The 17719-nt window shown below is 33.8% G+C and overlaps 1 protein-coding gene across 1 annotated transcript; it reads left to right on the top strand.

The window, feature by feature from the left end:
- Positions 1–10388: 10388 nt before the first annotated feature.
- On the top strand, positions 10389–14930 carry LOC116019805 (protein EIN4-like). The gene is made up of 2 exons (XM_031260139.1): positions 10389–13195; positions 14023–14930. Exons 1-2 carry the CDS (start codon positions 11459–11461, stop codon positions 14569–14571), a joined length of 2286 nt encoding a protein of 761 aa, XP_031115999.1. The 5' UTR covers positions 10389–11458; the 3' UTR covers positions 14572–14930.
- Positions 14931–17719: the final 2789 nt, after the last annotated feature.

Genomic DNA, 17719 nt, shown 5'->3' with positions numbered 1-17719 from the left:
CCCCCCCCCCCCCCCCCCCCCTCACCCCCCACCCCCCACCCTCTAAAAACATTATTGTGAATAACCTTACTAAGAACATCACCATCAGTATTGGTATATTATCAATTTTAGCCAGTTGGATAGAGAATAGGGGGGAAAGAGAAGAAAAAAAAACAGAAAAATAAAATTTAAATTTTGTTGAAACACGCTCACTAGGCATTGTTGGTGTACACAATGCAGCAGACCAACAATGTTTCTTCTCTCTCTGTTTTGTGAGTTTTACATAAAAGTCACTTATGTGTAATATAATTTCTTCTCTCTCCTCTCTACCTAAGGAAAAAAACTCATCTTGATATGCTCTAATAAAGTTCAGGTTATAGAAACCCCAAGAAATTTTCTTGGATATTTTTCAAGCTTTTGAGCTAATGTAGAAGAGAGATGTGAGAGAAGAGAAGAAAATTGAACTCCTACAAGTGTAAAAATAAGAAATTAACATTGTAGATGCGCATTGAGCGCACTTACTACGCCCAGCAAAAAAAAAAATTGTTGTTTTTTTTTTTTTTTTCCTTTTTTCCCTACACACTTTCCTACACGGCATCTCAAATTAATTAATTAATTAATTAATTAATTAATAATAATAATAATAATAATAATAATGGAAAATTGACACATTTTCCCTTATGTTATATGTATATAGCACTTTTTCCCCCTTAATTACTAAAGTGGCGGTTTTTCCCCATGTAATGTTAAATTGACATTTTTGTCCTTAAAAATAACTATTTCATTTATTTTTCTTCTCCAACTAATTATTGCTTATATGTATGGATAATCACGATTTGGTTCGAACCTACTCGGACATTGTAGCAATCATATCGAAATAGTATGGATGGTTCTGGTTACGATTCAGAACCGAAAAAATAACATAAAATAAAATAATTGTTAAACCGTGAACCGTGAACCGGAACTGAACCTCAGTCATATATAGTGAAAATGATCAAACACTTATTTTGATAAATCAGTTCAGTTTCAATTTCGATTTTGAACCGCCAATCAAAACTTATTTATTTATTTATTTTATAATTTTATTTCTTATTTTTAAAATAGTCTAAATTCAACAATTATTTTATTTTATTTTTTCGATTCTGAATCATAATCGTAACCGTCCATACTATTTAGGTTGTGTCCGGTTAGGTTCGAATTGAACGAATGGTTCATATTATTTTGATTTTAGTAATCTTTTATGATTTTCATTCTTTACCCTCTATTATATTATTTTCTTCCCTTAAATAACCTCACATCCCGTTAGAATAAACTTTAGTATTATTATTTATCAAATTTATTAAAATGTTAACAATAAATGTGAAAAAAATTCTAATTTACAACTATAATTTAATGTTGTGCAAATTCATCAAAACTACGTAGTTTTTAATATAATGGGTAGGTGGAAACTGAACATTATTTTTATTTATCAAAAATTGTGGTTTTATTATAGTTATAGATGAGAAGCCACAATAACTGTAAGGAAATTGATTCTCAAAAATCACTAGAAGATGGAAAATACAAATAAATAAATATCTATGAAGGATAAATACACCAGGAAATAAACCACAAAGGCTAAATAAACCTAGAATACAACTTTGGATGAAAAACGGGACGATCTCATGTGGTTGCCACTGAACATTATTTTTATTTATAAAAAAATGTGGTTTTATTATAGTTATAGATGAGAAGCCACAATAACGGTAAGGAAATTGATTCTCGAAAATTACTAGAAGATGGAAAATACAAATAAATAAATATCCACGAAGGATAAATACACTAGGAAATAAACCACAAAGGCTAGATAAACCTGGAATACAACTTTGGATGAAAAACTGGACGATCTCGGGTGGTTGGAAGCACGAGTCGTGTTGCCACTATCTTTAAAACCTTATTTACCGCCTCCCGGGGTGCTGGAGCGTTGCGGTCTAGGTTTCCCAAGATAAAACGTACTACGATACCGGCGTTTGAGCACACAAACTAGGTATCCGGCGAACTAGGACGTGGGATCAACGCAGGTGGCTTGAAGGAATGATGAGCAGTGTTTTGAGGAGAAAAACGGAGTATTTTCGTGAGTTCTTGGTGTGTCCAAAACCTGCTGCTCACCTACGAATATATAGTAGAGGAGAATGGATCATAGCATTAATTATGGCATTTGATAATTCATTTGTAACCTCCACCCACTAGCAGAAATTAATTCTGCCACTAACCAACATTAACAACAAGTCCATTACACACGAAATAACACTGAAAATAATGATTGGAATTAATCAAATTAATTTCGTAATAGGTGAAACGTCGCGTTCGAGACATGGTTCCAGTCTGCGAACCATCGAGACATCACCCGCGCCGCGAGACGTCAAGAAGTGCATGCTTCGAGACATTGCACGCCACTTCGAGGGGTCAGTTCACCTTGATGTCTCGAACGAGAGATCATAACTTATGCCCGCAAGACCAACCAATTTTCCGGACGACGTTCGTGCCCGCAGTTGATGTCTCGAACGAGAGATCATAACTTATGCCCGCAAGACCAGCCAATTTTCCGGACGACATTCGTGCCCGCACCTGCGTACACGAGTCAAGCCTTTTCAGGCTCAATTTGGGATTTGATTTGCACCCCCCCCTCTGCGCGCGAGAGAGAGCCTCTATGCCATACAAGTCAATTAGCCTTAAAAAGCCTCTTGTATTTATAGTGGGGCAAATCTTCCTTCCCAACCAATGTGAGACAAAGTTACTCAAGCTTTTCCTCACCTCAAATTCCATCTCAAATGAGTCTACTTTGAGAACCAATTTCTCATTCACACATTATTCATTTTGAGCGTACAATATATGGATCTCTTCATCTCACTACGAAGAACTCGAATCCACTTCGACCCGACCCAAATCGGTTGTGGACCCCACTTTAAATTGTACCACAAAATGGCCACTTAAATACCATTTTAGTACTATTTTTCCAATAATAACCACTTTAAAAGATGCATTAAAAAGTAAATTTGTAATACTTGTACTTGATATCTTAATAACTGAATTTACAAAGCACTATTATCTTAGAGACTAAATCTTATGATAAAACTCAATTTTTTAGGGCAAGACAAATTCGAGAACTAACTCATAATATAGGGATTAGATTGCAAAATAAGCCAAAAGAGCCACACAAATAATGCAAGAACAATAAAGATGTTGCGTTACTATAAAGGATGCGTTATATCATGGAAGACAATGACCATGTTTGGTAAATGACTGTTGGCTGATTAGGTTGGCTGTTTGGGTTAGAAAGTATGATTTGTTAATAACATTAGCTGATTGTAAAAAGTTGTTTGATAGATTGGCTATTAGCTGATAGCTGTTTGGTATAATTTTTTTTCTCAAAAAGCTAATTGAAAAGGCTGATTTGAGTAGTCTTTTGAATTTTAGTATTTTAGAGTTACAAAAAGCTTATTAACCAAACAACTAATAGTGGTTAAAATAAGTTAAAATTGACTGATAGGCTGATTATTTACCAAACAGTGCCAATAAGATCTTTATTTATAAGATCTTTATTTATAGAAGGTGAGACCATTCATCCTCACTCGTAGTTATACCATGATTATTAGACGAGTTTTTTCCCAAAATGGTCCCTCGACTATTGCTCATTCTCAATTTTGCATTTCGACTTTCAATTGCACCTAATGTGGTCCCTCGACTTTTAAAAACTCACCCAATTTGGTCCTTCGTTACATATTCCGTCAAATCAGTGTTAAAATGGAGGGTATTTTAGTCCATTTACCTATTGTTAGCCTAATAAACATTGAGAAATAGTTGAGGGACCGTTTTGAGGATAGTCAAGGGACCATTTTGAGAAAAAGTATTTTATTTATTTCATTTTTGTTTATTTTCATTTTTTACACTATAAAAATAGAATTTCTATACATTTTTTCTTACAATTATAAATAGTTAAAATCGCGCAATCCAACCTCAAAATTTTTAACTTTCTTTACAGACTTTTCCCCTCTAAATATACAAACTATTCCTATGAAGTTTTACAATAAGTTCCGTAAATTTCATAAATACTCATATACTTCTTTTTTTTTTTTTAATTTCTTATGTTCATAGACAATCAATCACTATGTATCACATTAAATATTACTTTTACCATTGAAAATAATAATTTTTTTCAAGCGTAGACACCCAAAGAGTGTAAAATGTAGGGAAAATATTGAACCGAAAGGTAAATTTTTCTAGTAAACTTCTCAGATGAGCCGAAAGTAAAATCTCGTCAATGTTTCCTGCAATATTTTCTGTATTTGATTTCGAAGTAATTATTAAATTTTATATTATTTTACATTATTTAAGATATTGTATGACATCTTTTATATGTTTTCCTCTTCTTATTTTTTTTATTAATTATTAATTATTAAGGCAAGTATAATTTATTTTGTAATGTGGACACATTATTTTAAAAAATTTTGATTTAATTAAATTATACCTTAATTATAAAAATCCTACCTAATAATTTTAGTATATTACACGGGACACAATAATTATTAAAAATAATGTTTAATAATTGTCAATTTGTATTCAACAATAAAATTTATAGTTAATTTTTAAGTCAATCATAAAATCTTTTGTGATGTGCGCACATTATTTTTAATTATTTGAGTTTAATAATATTATATCTTATTTATAAAAAATCCAAAGTAATATATTTAGTATTACGGATGTGACTAAGAATTATTTTAATCGGTGCTTAAAAAATGAGTATTTATAAAATTTACGAAACTTATTGTAAATCTGCATAGGAATAGTTTGTATATTTAGATAGAGGGAAAAAGTCTGTAAAAAAAGTTAAAAACTTTTAGGATGGATTGCATGATTTTAAGTATTTATATTTGTAAGAAAAAAATGTATATAAATTCTAATTTTATAGAGTCTAAAAAATGAAAATAAACAAAAATGAAATAAATAAAATAGTTTTTCCCAAAATGGTCCCTTGACTATTCTCAAAACGGTCCCTCAACTATTTCTCAATGTTTATGAGGCTAACAATAGGTAAATGGACGAAAATGCCCTCCATTTTAACACTGATTTGACGGAATATGTAACGGATGACCAAATTGGGTGAGTTTTTGAAAGTCAAGGGACCACATTAGGTGCAATTGAAAGTCAAAATACAAAATTGAGAATGAGCAATAGTCGAGGGATCATTTTGGGAAAAAACTCTTATTAGACATTTAAGCTTTTATATTTTAGCTACTCACATGATTCCATATCGCTTTCTTAGCGAATTCGGAACTCAAACAATTAAGGGAAGCACAAGTATTTTACGGTACTCTAAGAATTGGGGGATATGGCACACGATATGGGACAATAAGCAACTAGACACTGTTTTAAAAGAAGAAAAAGCATCTAGACACTAATATTAAGAAATTCACTAGAAGCTAAGCAATTCACAACACAAATGGAGCAATAACAACTAAACAAATATGACTAACACATATAAACAAGAATTAAACATATAATGAGAAAATTAGGACTTTTTTTTTAAACAAGAAAATTAGGACTTAAGCAAGACAACATTATATTCTAGATGCTTCAATAGCCTATGGGATTAGGGAGAACAAATAACCAAGGAATCAAGCAAGAATGCACTAAGGTATCCTAGTCTACAAGCCACTCTTATGATCAATAAAAAAAGATTAGAACTAAGAATAGTCCAAGTCTCGTGATTCATCAACTCCAACTTCTTCAATCACACAAAGCACCAAGAGCTCACAATTTCCCTTATTTTCATAGAGAGAAATTGTGTTTATGCAATGGGTGGCTCGAATCCTCGACCCAACTCTTGTTGTAGTCAAGAATTCGATCTCCAAAAACATGCTAATGAATGTGTACATCAAACATTAACAAGATATGTTCACAACACCCTGATAAACACATAGGATAGAAATTTACCATTATGCATTATTAATCACAAATAAAGCATCAAGATAAACAAAACAACCATATAGTCAGCTCAAGCCCATAAACTAACTACTCATGATTCAATAGCATAAAGAACGTGTACAAAAGCACAAGTGTAAATCATAACCATTGCAAGATAAAGAGATAAAAGGAAAATAAAGCTTATCTATTGAAATGGATGGTAGAATATTGAAATCCAAATGTGGAATTGAACTTTCAATATAAGTTCCAAAAGTGTAGAGGAACATAAATCTAAACCTAAAAATATGAAAAAAAAAAAAAACAAAAAACGAGTAGGAAATAGCTATGCATGGTTCGTGTGATGTTCGAAACCCTTGAGAAATGACATAATTCTGCTATTTACATATAGGAATTGGCGCATCACGAAGCCCGTCACGACGTGATGGGCCAAGATAGCTCAGTGTACTAGGCTTCAAGAATTGTGTCATGAAGTGACGAAGGTGCGTGATAAAAGAACTTGGCTTACTTGTTGGAACTTGGTCTCACGAAGCTTATCACTTCATGATAGTAGAAGTTGATCGCTAAGATCGAGTTGTTTCACGAGCCCCCTCACGGCATGGCGGTTCGCATGATAGCAAGCTTGGTCCGCAAGGGCATACTTCACGAGGTCTCTCACGACGTGATGGCCTTTGTGGTAGCAGACTTTTGTCTCTAAGGATTGGCTAATTATATTAGTTTGGCTAGTTTTTGCTCCAAATTAATTTCCCTTGATTTGCTCCTTTAATTTACTTCCAAAGTTTTCCAACTCCTTACTTCTTAAAATAACACAAATTAGTCATGATCCCATGAGTTTGGAATGATTTACAAATAAAATAACTTAATTTAGAGGTGAAAATATGGACAATTAAATTAAACACTTATCAACTACCACACTAGCCTTGGACTTGCCTTCCCAGGCTTCTATGGGCTTTCATATGCCTTTGCTCATGTTACTCTTTTAGCAATGTTTATACCATAGATGATGATTCACTAGCAAGATGGACCCTGATATGAGTACATTTTTGGTGCACTATAAGTTTATTTTGATTTGCAATGCATTAAAAATAATTATATATCAAAATAAACTTGTAGTATACTAACAATGAACATATATCAGGGTATACCTTACATCGTATGGTAAATTCCAAAGTGTTACGATAAATTCCAAAGTGTACGATACAATTTGTACTCTTTTAGCTCAACTGACCCCTACTATCTTCGAACTATCAATTCTTCGATCTTCAATCAAAATCCATGCACAAATCTAATAATTCAAAAAATATAAACCCTTTAACTCTTTTTTTCCCCTCTTCACATTGTTTTTTTTTTAATTAAAAAATACAATATCTCTAAAGGATTTTTAAAAATATTTTCATAGAATCTTTTATAATTTCCTAGGTTCCAACATCAAAATCTCTGATATCCCATCGTAGGAAATTTGAACCTAAACTCCAACCAGTTGCGTTTGGGTGGAGACCCAATGTGACGGGGAGATAACGACGGCCAACGCCCACTTGTCCTCCTTTTGTCTCGCCGTCAAATCTGTCTACAAGCCTCCACCCACCCTCCCTCCGCCGTACGACGCCGGCAAAACATCCTGCGGCCACTAATGGACTTCGACGTGCCCCCCTGCCCATACTGAACATTTATCTACCAAAACCCAGAAATACTACACATTTTCTCAAGCCAATAAAATCCAAGCCTTTGGATTACAAGTCATGCTACATTTATTTCCCATATCTTAACAAAAATAATACTCCATGGCCAAATGTGAATATGACCTTAATTATAATTATGAAAAATATTGTGTGTACTCTCAACTTCTACTTCAGTATCAAATTCTTGATGTAAGAACACTTTTCTACGGTCTACATAATGAAAATAGTCTATTATTATTTACCACTTTTGTATTGAAGACTTTTTTTGTTTTTTTTTTTTTGTTTTGTTTTTTGTAGTATTACTGACTCTAGTAGAATGTAGTCGCCGTTCATAGTTACTTTATCAACCTACTGAAGTACAAGAGTCAATAGCGCCCCACTAGGCTTGAAGCCATTACCTCCCAGAGCCACTTCGTGCCAATGTGCCATTAGACCAGCCACAAGGCCATTGGCAGTATTGAAGACTTTAGTTTACCTAAAATACTAGTTCTTAATATGTAAATAATATGGATTAAGATGTAATATTCAATAAATGTCAGATAAGAACAAAGTTTACTTATAGTCTTTGATTATTATGACATTATTACACTTAGTCATATTCTTTTAATTTTATTCACCCGGGCCTTTCGCCCCTCCTATTCACCAAAAAAAATATTTTAATTTTGCTTAATTATATTCTTGACTTTAATGTGTTTATCATAATTAGTCTTTCATTTAAAATGTTGTCATTCAATTGTTTAATAAAAAAGAGTTAACATGTAATTTCATAATTTAAATCTCTTGTCCAACATGTAATTTCTCAAATAGGGATGGCAATTTGTCCGGTCCCTGATGAGGACAGAGATAAGAAAAATTTTCAGGGAACGAGGACGGGAATGGAGATACTCCTCGCCTCCCTGTCCCGTCCCCACATATATATATATATATATGTGGGGACGGGACAGGGAGGGGAGGAGTAATTTTTAAAATTAGATTTTTTAAAATTATATATATTAAGACTTAGATTTTAATTTTTAAAATTAAAATTTACACTAATTTAAGATTTTGACTAAGAATTGATCGGGGATGGGCAATCTCCGTCCCCGCTTAATTTCCCGCGAGAGGGAAAGGATGGAGACTATTTTTAATTCACTGTCGAGATGGGGACGAGGACGGGGGCGGTTGTTATTTGATGGCATAATTGCTGTTTTCCATATGGAAGGTCTAAGAATCAAATCTCATCCCAAATAAAAGTCGGAATAATTTGGTAAAATGGTCCTGAGAGGACTGGGTGAACTTGGAACCAAGTGGAGCAAGGGACCAAGTAGAGCCTCTACTTGGTTCCAAGTTCATCCAGGAACCAAGGTCTATGCATAATGAAGAGCCCAGGAGCTGAGGTCTAGGTGGTACCAAGAGCCACAAAAACAACAAATAATAATAAGTAAAAAAAAAACAAAAAAAAAATCCACCTCATTTTCAAAAAAAAAAAAATATTCACAGTAATTTCTATTTCACCAATCAAACAATTGAACCAATTTTTTTAATAATTTTTTTAAATGAAACTTAATTTTTTTTTTTTATTTCTTCTTGACTATTAGATACATCTAGTCTATTTGGTTCACATAAAAATATTTCCATGGGATTTTTTTTTTCAAATTTGATTAAAAAAGATATATTTCACATTGTTTGGTTGATGAAGAACTTATTCTAATTGATAATGAATTCTTCAAAATTAAGCACAAAGAGTCATTATCACCTCCACTGAATCTCAAACCTACTCCCCTTCATATGGGAGTGCAACCGAATGCCACTAAACCACAAGGTCTTGACCACTCTTTTGATATTTTATTTTTCACATATTTTGTGAAAAAAGTTATTACATGAATTCCTATATTATCCTCACGTATCATTATTATGTAGAGGCATTTGACTATATATGACCACCAACCCAGTTTGTGCCAAGTAGCAGTTTGTAATAACTAATCAACTAGCAGTTTGTGCCAAGTAAGACCACTTTGGGTGGAATTAAAAGTCAAGGGACCAACAACTTATTCACCACCAACCCAAACAATATAATTTATAATAAATAATAATAATATTATTATTTAGCAATTAATAGAGTCTTTAGTCTCTTCAAAATTGATCCAGGATCACAAGACAATTTTAAATGACATAAAAGTAAAACTCATAATGTGTATGTTAAAGTTTTATTTATTGAGTTTAGATTCATTGTTGTCTAAGTTGTTGGATTGTTTTTGTAACTAAAATATCTATCTTTTGGCTATTCTACCATTGCCCAAAAATTACTGGATAAGATAAATCGTGAGTCCCCCAAACAATCTCCCGGACAATCTTTATAGTTGATTATGCTAATAAGGAATTCATCTCCATAGTTCTGTCAATTTGGAGCTCAAATTCTAGCTTCAGGAGCCATAACTTCAAGATGCTGGTGAGAGTCAAACCCCACTATGTGCACTAAAGTGATGACTTAAGGTTAGGTGGTCTATCACTTGAATTAGCTCTGTAAGGTCATTCTCTATTATTTTCTACGACCAAACAATCTATTATTTTTTAAAAAAAAAAAAAAAAAAAGAAGAAAGAAGTGAAAATAGAAAATAGAAAAAAAAAATCTTTTTGTAACGAAAAAGACCTTAGGCATTCTTCATGTGAACTATCGTGTGGACAGTGGACCCTCCAAAATTTCACTGGTAAGATTTGATAATAAAATATCCACTTTCTGGATCTTCTTCTTTGTTACTCCTACTATCTATCTTTATTTATCTATTGCTATCAATAAATGCGCACAAATGAATATATGATCGCCAGTGTTCCCATTTCCACACAGTATACTAACAGCTTGAAAAAAAAAAATGCAAGTGGGTACTTTTCTTCTCATTTCTGCAGCAATGAGTCAAACTCCCTTTGATACCTTCTTTGCTTTGCTTTTAAACTTTACAGTACACTTGGTGGTTGACTAGTGTGTGTGTGTCTCCCTGAATTTGATGCTCTCTCTCTCTTTTCAGTTCCATACACCAAAGGGTTGGCAATCTGGCACTGTGTTAGGTGGAAGGGAAGGGGCTATTTTGAATTTTCCCAGCAAAGCTCTAACCTTTTCGCGTTCTTGCTCGTCTTCTTGGGGTTGTAAGAAGGCCAGAACCGGAATCTTTTGTTTTGAGGGAGACTGAAACTGTAATGTATAGTTTGCCTTATTGGGACTACCCCTTGGCCCCTTAGGTAACCCCTGTGATTGGTTCAGACTCAGAGATCAAGATTGGGATGTGGGTCTTTCTGGTTTGATGAAATTGATGGAAATCCATTGAAAGTGATTGTGTTTGGTCAGTTCTTTGAACTTGGGTATTATTTTTAGGATTGAAAAGGTTTTGTTTTTTGGGCTTTGGGGTTTTGCTTTTCAGTTTTCACTCGGCCTTGATTGTATGGGTTGTGCTGCACTTTTTAAAAGTTTTTTTGCTAATGATTTTCTCTATTTTGTTTAGAAACATAGGAATCTTGGAGAAGAAACAGGCACTGTTTCTGTAAATTGTTGGTGATTGTGCTTAGGGAGACAATATAATATAGGGAGGAGGGGAAATTTAGGGTGTGTTCAAATTTTGAAATGTTAGATCTTGAGGTATTAATTAGATCTATACCCGTGACAGATCATTTATATTAATTTTTTATTGTGGTTGATTTACCTGATATACAAAATAGAGAAGATGGTATCTGATGGGAGTAATGGCAGAGGTTTTGGGTGTATGTAAGAGGGAATGAAGGATTAGTGGATTACTCTCTTTTGAATTTTGGTGGATTGAAGCTTTTTTATGTGGATGGACTGAGACAATAAGACAATAAGACAATAATCTGCAATGTTGAGGTGGTTGTTTCTTGCATTGTTTATCGCTTCGGTTTTCGTTTCTGTGTCAGCTATTGATTGCCACTGTGATGAGGAAGGAGTTTGGGGAATAGAGAGCATTCTAGAATGCCAGAAAGTGAGTGATTTCTTGATTGCAGTTGCTTATTTTTCGATTCCTCTCGAGTTGCTGTACTTCATTAGCTGCGCTAACATTCCTTTCAAATGGGTTCTGGTTCAATTCATAGTGTTCATAGTGCTGTGTGGATTGACCCATTTGCTCAATGGATGGACTTTCAGTGCCCAACCTTCCTTCCAGTTGATAGTGTCTTTGACGGTTGTGAAAATCCTGACTGCGCTCGTCTCGTGTGCAACCGCAATCACCCTGTTGACATTGTTCCCTCTTATTCTCAAGATCAAAGTGAGGGAGATCTTCTTGAGGCAGAATGTTTTGGAGCTGGATCAAGAGGTTGATATGATGAAGAGACAGAAGGAAGCGAGCTTGCACGTTCGTATGCTAACACGAGAAATTAGAAAGTCGATTGATAAGCACACGATATTGTACACTACTCTGGTTGAGCTTTCGAAAACTTTGAATCTTCAGAATTGTGCGGTTTGGATGCCAAACGAGAAGGGAGCGGAGATAAACCTGACCCACGAGCTGAACCCCGGTGCAGCAGCTCGAAAAAAGTGTTCCCTTTCGATTAATGATCGAGATGTGCTAGAGATAAAAAAGATCAAAGGGGTGAGGATTCTGAGGCAAGATTCAGTTCTTGCAGCAGCAAGCAGTGGCGGGACTGGTGAACCGGGTGCTGTTGCAGCTATTCGGATGCCATTGCTGCAAGTTTCAAACTTCAAAGGTGGAACGCCCGAGATTTTTAGCCCTCGTTATGCCATTTTAGTCTTGGTTCTCCCGAGTACTAGTGATCATAGTGTTTGGGGCAATAACGAGATGGAGATAGTGGAAGTGGTGGCTGATCAGGTGGCTGTGGCTTTATCCCACGCCACCGTGCTCGAAGAGTCTCAATCAATGAGGGAGAAGTTGAAAGAGAGGAACCATGTGTTACAGCGGGCGAAAGAGGATGCCATGAAGGCTAGCCACGCTAGGGATTCTTTTCAAAAAGTGATGAATAACGGGATGAGGCGGCCAATGCACTCAATTCTAGGCTTGCTTTCCATATTACAAGACGACAATATAAACCCCGAGCAGAGAATTATCGTCGACACAATGGTAAAAGCCAGCACTGTTCTCTCAACTTTAATGAGCGATGCAATGGAGATAACCGCCAAGCACAATGGGAAATTCCTCGTCGAAATTAGGCTCTTTCACCTACATTCATTGATCATGGAAGCATCTTCCATTGTGAAGTGCATGTCCGTTTACAAGGGCTTTGGCTTTTTGGCAGATATCCCAAATTCTTTGCCCAATCAGGTGATGGGCGACGAGAAGAGAACATTTCAGGTCTTGTTGCATATGGTTGGACACTTGCTAAATGTCAGCGATGGAAAGGGCTCTGTCATATTCAGGGTGGTTCAAGAAAGCGGAACCGAGGAAGGAAATAATAAAGTTTGGAATACGAGAAAACCTAGCCCAGCTGATGATTGGGTAACAATTAAATTCGAAATTGAAGTCAGCGTTGAAGGATCTCGACCAGACAGCTCAGTTTCGACAATTCATTTCGGTGCTGGCAGGCATAACTGCAAAGATGTAAAGAAGGGCTTGAGCTTCAATATTTGCAAAAAGCTGGTGCAGGTTAGAATTATTTACACTCTTCATTCTTGTTGAACTCATTCACGGATAACTAATTAATTAGTCGTGTTTTAATCTTCATAAACAACCTATTGCAAGTCGATATTTCATTGCAGATGGAATATTGTGAATATGTGATTGCATAATTTATTAGAGCAAATTCCACTTTTAGTTCTCGACTATTATTGTATTGATTTCTCTGTGTTTTAAAGTTGGTCATTCTATTCTGTGGTAGATTTAAAGGTCTTGCCTTTGCACAAAACGGGAGAAACTAAAAATGTCATATAAGTGAGAACATACTTTGCTCGAAAGTGCTAGGAGTGTCAAACTTAACTATGTTCTAAGATTGGGTCACTCAACTGGGCTAACCGAGATTCGGTCGAGATTGGACCAATGTTACTCAATTGGGCTATAATGCACATGGGCCAAACCACACTAAAAGACTGAATCCATATGTCCTCTCTTATATTTTCAATGTGGGACTCTTAAGAATGTGGAACACGAAGCTAGTATCTTGGGTCATATTTTTCGGTAGTATTTCACTACTACAATCTTACTAGATGAGTAACTCTGTAAAGTATTACACTCGGGAAAGCATGGCTTGTAGTTACTTAAGGTTGAATATTTGTCACTTCTCTGCAGATTTTAATCTTGAGTTTACCTATATCTTATACCTGATGTATTAGCAATCAGAATTTATTTCAAGAAATTTTAAAAAGTGAAGTAGCAAATTACTGAAGAGTTGCCTGGAGTTTATCATTCATATGTTCTCCTCTGCTACTGCTTGATTCGTGTTTGATCTCTTTGTCCTTGATGGTCTGAGCCTGCAGATGATGCAAGGAAATATATGGATGTCGTCGGATTCTCAGGGTCGGGCGCAAAGCATGACACTGATTCTCAGATTTCAGAAGCAGTCGTCTTATAGAAGGCGTGTCTTTGAGTTTAAAAATCCCCGGGAGAAACAGCTTTCGAGCTCTACGCTTGAGGGGATTCAGGTGCTCCTGGCAGACGATGACGACGTGAATAGAATGGTGACTAAGAAGCTGCTCGGGAAGCTAGGCTGCGAGGTGTTTGCTGTCTCGACTGGTTTTCAATGCTTAAGTGCCCTAGCGCCCTCGGGGGCCTCTTTCCAAGTCATCATCCTGGATCTTCACATGCCTGAAATGGATGGATTTGAAGTGGCAACGAGGGTTCGGAACAGCTTCCGGGGCCGGGGTAGTCGCCCCTTGATCATAGCCCTGACAGCAAGCTCAGAGGAACATATGTGGGAGAAATGTAACCAAGTGGGGATGAATGGTCTCATACAAAAACCTGTCCTCCTTCAAAGACTAGCAGATGAGCTGCAGAGAGTCCTACATTCTGCCCGTGAAGGCCCGTGAAGACAAGAAGACGAACCTGAGGGCGTTACACTTCCCGTTAGACCTCAGAGCACCTTAGACGTACCCTTAAACGCCTTCGTTGTTCCCATAAACGCTACGACGATCCTACATCCAAGCCAGCAAATGCTCAATTGGTGAAGTTCTACACATCCAATTTTATGTTGGGTTGCAGTCTGGTTGGCTTATTATGTAAGATTACTATCAAATAGTGGCATCATATCATTCTTTCTTCTTTGGAAACAAATGAAGGAATAGAAACTAATGAATAGTCAGTCCTTGCATCCAATTGCAGTTCTGAAATTTTATCTCATCCTTTAGACAATCTTGAATATATTTTTCTGCAAACTTGCATTCTGAAATGTTTGTTTCCTGGTACATCCTTTGGAGTTAAAAAGAAATAATAATTTTTTAAAAGAAATGGATGTGAAGATAGGTTGTGTATGGTTGTGTTTGTTTTTTAACATGTTATTTGATTTACTGAAAAATTCGCAGTTCAGAAGATTCTTCCGAGTAAAGTTGGTCTCTTGACTCTAATCGGTAGCTTAGGTTGTATAACTAATCAATTTAAATCAAGAATGTCAATAAACAATTTCTATGAAGAGTCAACTTTGAAACTTTATTTTTTTAGCATGTTCCATGTATGTTGGTTCTTATTCCTATTTCTTCTCTTCCTAGAATTCCTCTTTTGTTTTCGTGGCCTTCTTTTGTTTATCATATTGTAAATATAATCAGTGTAGTCCCTCAATTTTTTTTTATTTTTTTTAATGTTTTTTGTAATGTCAAGTTTCAATTAAAAAAAACTAAGAGATTATATTGACTATATTTGTAACTCGAGTACTAAATTTATAACGAGATAAGTAATTACGAGATCACATTAATTAAAATTAAAAAATAAAAATTACTCCGTAAATTATATTATAGTCAATAATTAAACGACTAAAAGTGTGACTTACCTTTTCTTTTCTTTTTTAAGCTAAATATTTACAATCAATTATAATTTTATTAAAAAAGTAACATAATACAGTTTTTTTTTTTTTTTTGAAATGAACATAATACAGTTTCTATTATTCGTTTTCCAGTTTCCAGTTTATATTTTTCAATTTATAAAACAGTGATACTATTCCATCAGAGGTACTTGGACGGATAATTTTTTTTAATTTTTAATTCTTTTTTTTCTATACCCACAAATGAAGTTTAAAAACAAAAAAAAAAATGTCCGAAAAAATAAATTTCACTTTTTGTCTACTGACTATTATAATCATACTAGTTTTATACGCGCATTGCGCGAATGGGTTAATGCCCAATGTTTATATTCAAATAAATATTTGAAAGTATATCAATGCAAGATTATATAGGAAAAGTTTATACATGGGTAATTGAATGTCGAATTTTTGTATTTAAATATCTAACTCAAAGTATATGAATCCAAGATAATATAAAAAATTCATTATAATTATTACTAAAATAAATATTTGCAACCTTATAAAATCGATAGTCTAAATATTTGGTCTAAAAATAATAGTCTAAATAAATACTACTTTTAATTTGAATTTTTCTAAGTGGTTCTTAATTCTCTTTTGAGTAACATTGTCATTGTCTTCATCTTTACTATTTGTTCTCTTCCTTTTGTTGGTAGTGTGTTATTTGCAACTCGGATATTGTTGGTAGCATAGATGACAACGTCATGCAATGAGATTATGATATAGGAGCTATATATGGACTTTCCTTTAGGTGTTCTGCTTGGAGTTTATTTGGTTCAACCATTATAGTTGAATGAGTTATTGTGGATAAAGAAATCCCTAGTTTAAGAAAAAAAATTAAATAAATTAATAATAATTTGAAAATTTAAAATATTATGTATTCCAAAGATATTAAAAGGTAGTTTCTCGCTTCAATTTGCTGGGTAATGGGTTATTTGATTACTTTCATTGTCAACAAATCCCCCAAGTAATTAATATGATTGGTTTCAAACTATTATTTTTTATTTTTTTCATGGTATTAAAGAAATACATATGTATCATTTTTTTTGGTGTAATTACTAATTTATTTAATTCAATAAGAGTAAAATAGAGTGATTCCACTTCAATTTGTTAGGTTATTATTTGAGTACTCTCTTTGTCAACCAATCCCCAAGTAGTTAATATAATTAGTTTCAAGTTATTTTAATTTTTTTCATAGTATTAATAAAATACTTGGTAAATAAATATATAACATTATTTTGTACTATAACTTTGATATTTAATTACAAGATATTGTAAAAATAAGATAATGGACAATGTAATGAATATCAATTGATAAATTTGAATGTAAAGAATCTTTGCATGAGAGAAAATAAAGACAATATAACTAATGAAATTATTTCTCTTATTTAATTTAATTTTTTGATAATGAATAATTTTTTCAAATAAAGGTATTGTAGACACATAATTCTAAATTAAAGAAATACATATGTATCATTTTTTGTTGTATCTACTAATTTATTTAATTTAATAAGAGTAAAATAGAGTGAGAAACTTAACTATGTCAAATTTGATTGAGATGACGTTCGAACCTAAGACCTTTCTTATAGAAATTAATGGGTAAGGTAAAAGTTAACGGAATATTAACGGGGAAGAGAATATTTAACGGAAAACTTAACGGATAATCATAAAAGTAAGGTTAAATTAGGTAATCTCTATTAATAATATTAATCTGAATTATCTTAACCATCTATTTGATTAAATAATTCATCTGAACCATCAATTTGATTAAATAATTTGACCGCCATTTTTTGTACTCATTTTAGGCCTAACTCTCTTTGGCTCTTATTAGTATAGTAGATTTTGGTCATTGATTATTAAATTTTTTTAATTAAGTGCATAACTATATAATTTGTATCGGAGTTAATTTTTCTTTTAGTCTTATGACTATGAGGTGTTGTCAATTTTAGTTCAAAACTTTCAAAAGTAACAATTTAGTATCCTAACTATGCAATTTTTATCAATTTAAGTCAGTCTAGCCAAATTGTAGGCCAATTGTCACTTTCCCCTTTTCATTTTAACATGGAATGACAATATTGTCTCCATCATTAAAAAATTAAACTAAATTAAAAGATTTCGGTTAAACTGAATTAAAAGGTTTCTGCTGCAATTGGTCGGACTAACTAAAA

This window comes from Ipomoea triloba, chromosome 5 (assembly GCF_003576645.1).
Source record: "Ipomoea triloba cultivar NCNSP0323 chromosome 5, ASM357664v1".
Taxonomy (NCBI): domain Eukaryota; kingdom Viridiplantae; phylum Streptophyta; class Magnoliopsida; order Solanales; family Convolvulaceae; genus Ipomoea; species Ipomoea triloba.
Note: the sequence above shows the minus strand (reverse complement) of the source record. Positions and strands in the feature narration are given on the sequence as shown.

Coding starts and splice junctions, on each gene's coding strand:
- LOC116019805 (XM_031260139.1), top strand. CDS start 11,459: ATGTTGAGGTGGTTGTTTCTTGCATTGTTTATCGCTTCGGTTTTCGTT. Junction 13,196..14,022: donor TTTGCAAAAAGCTGGTGCAG/GTTAGAATTATT, acceptor CTGAGCCTGCAG/ATGATGCAAGGAAATATATG.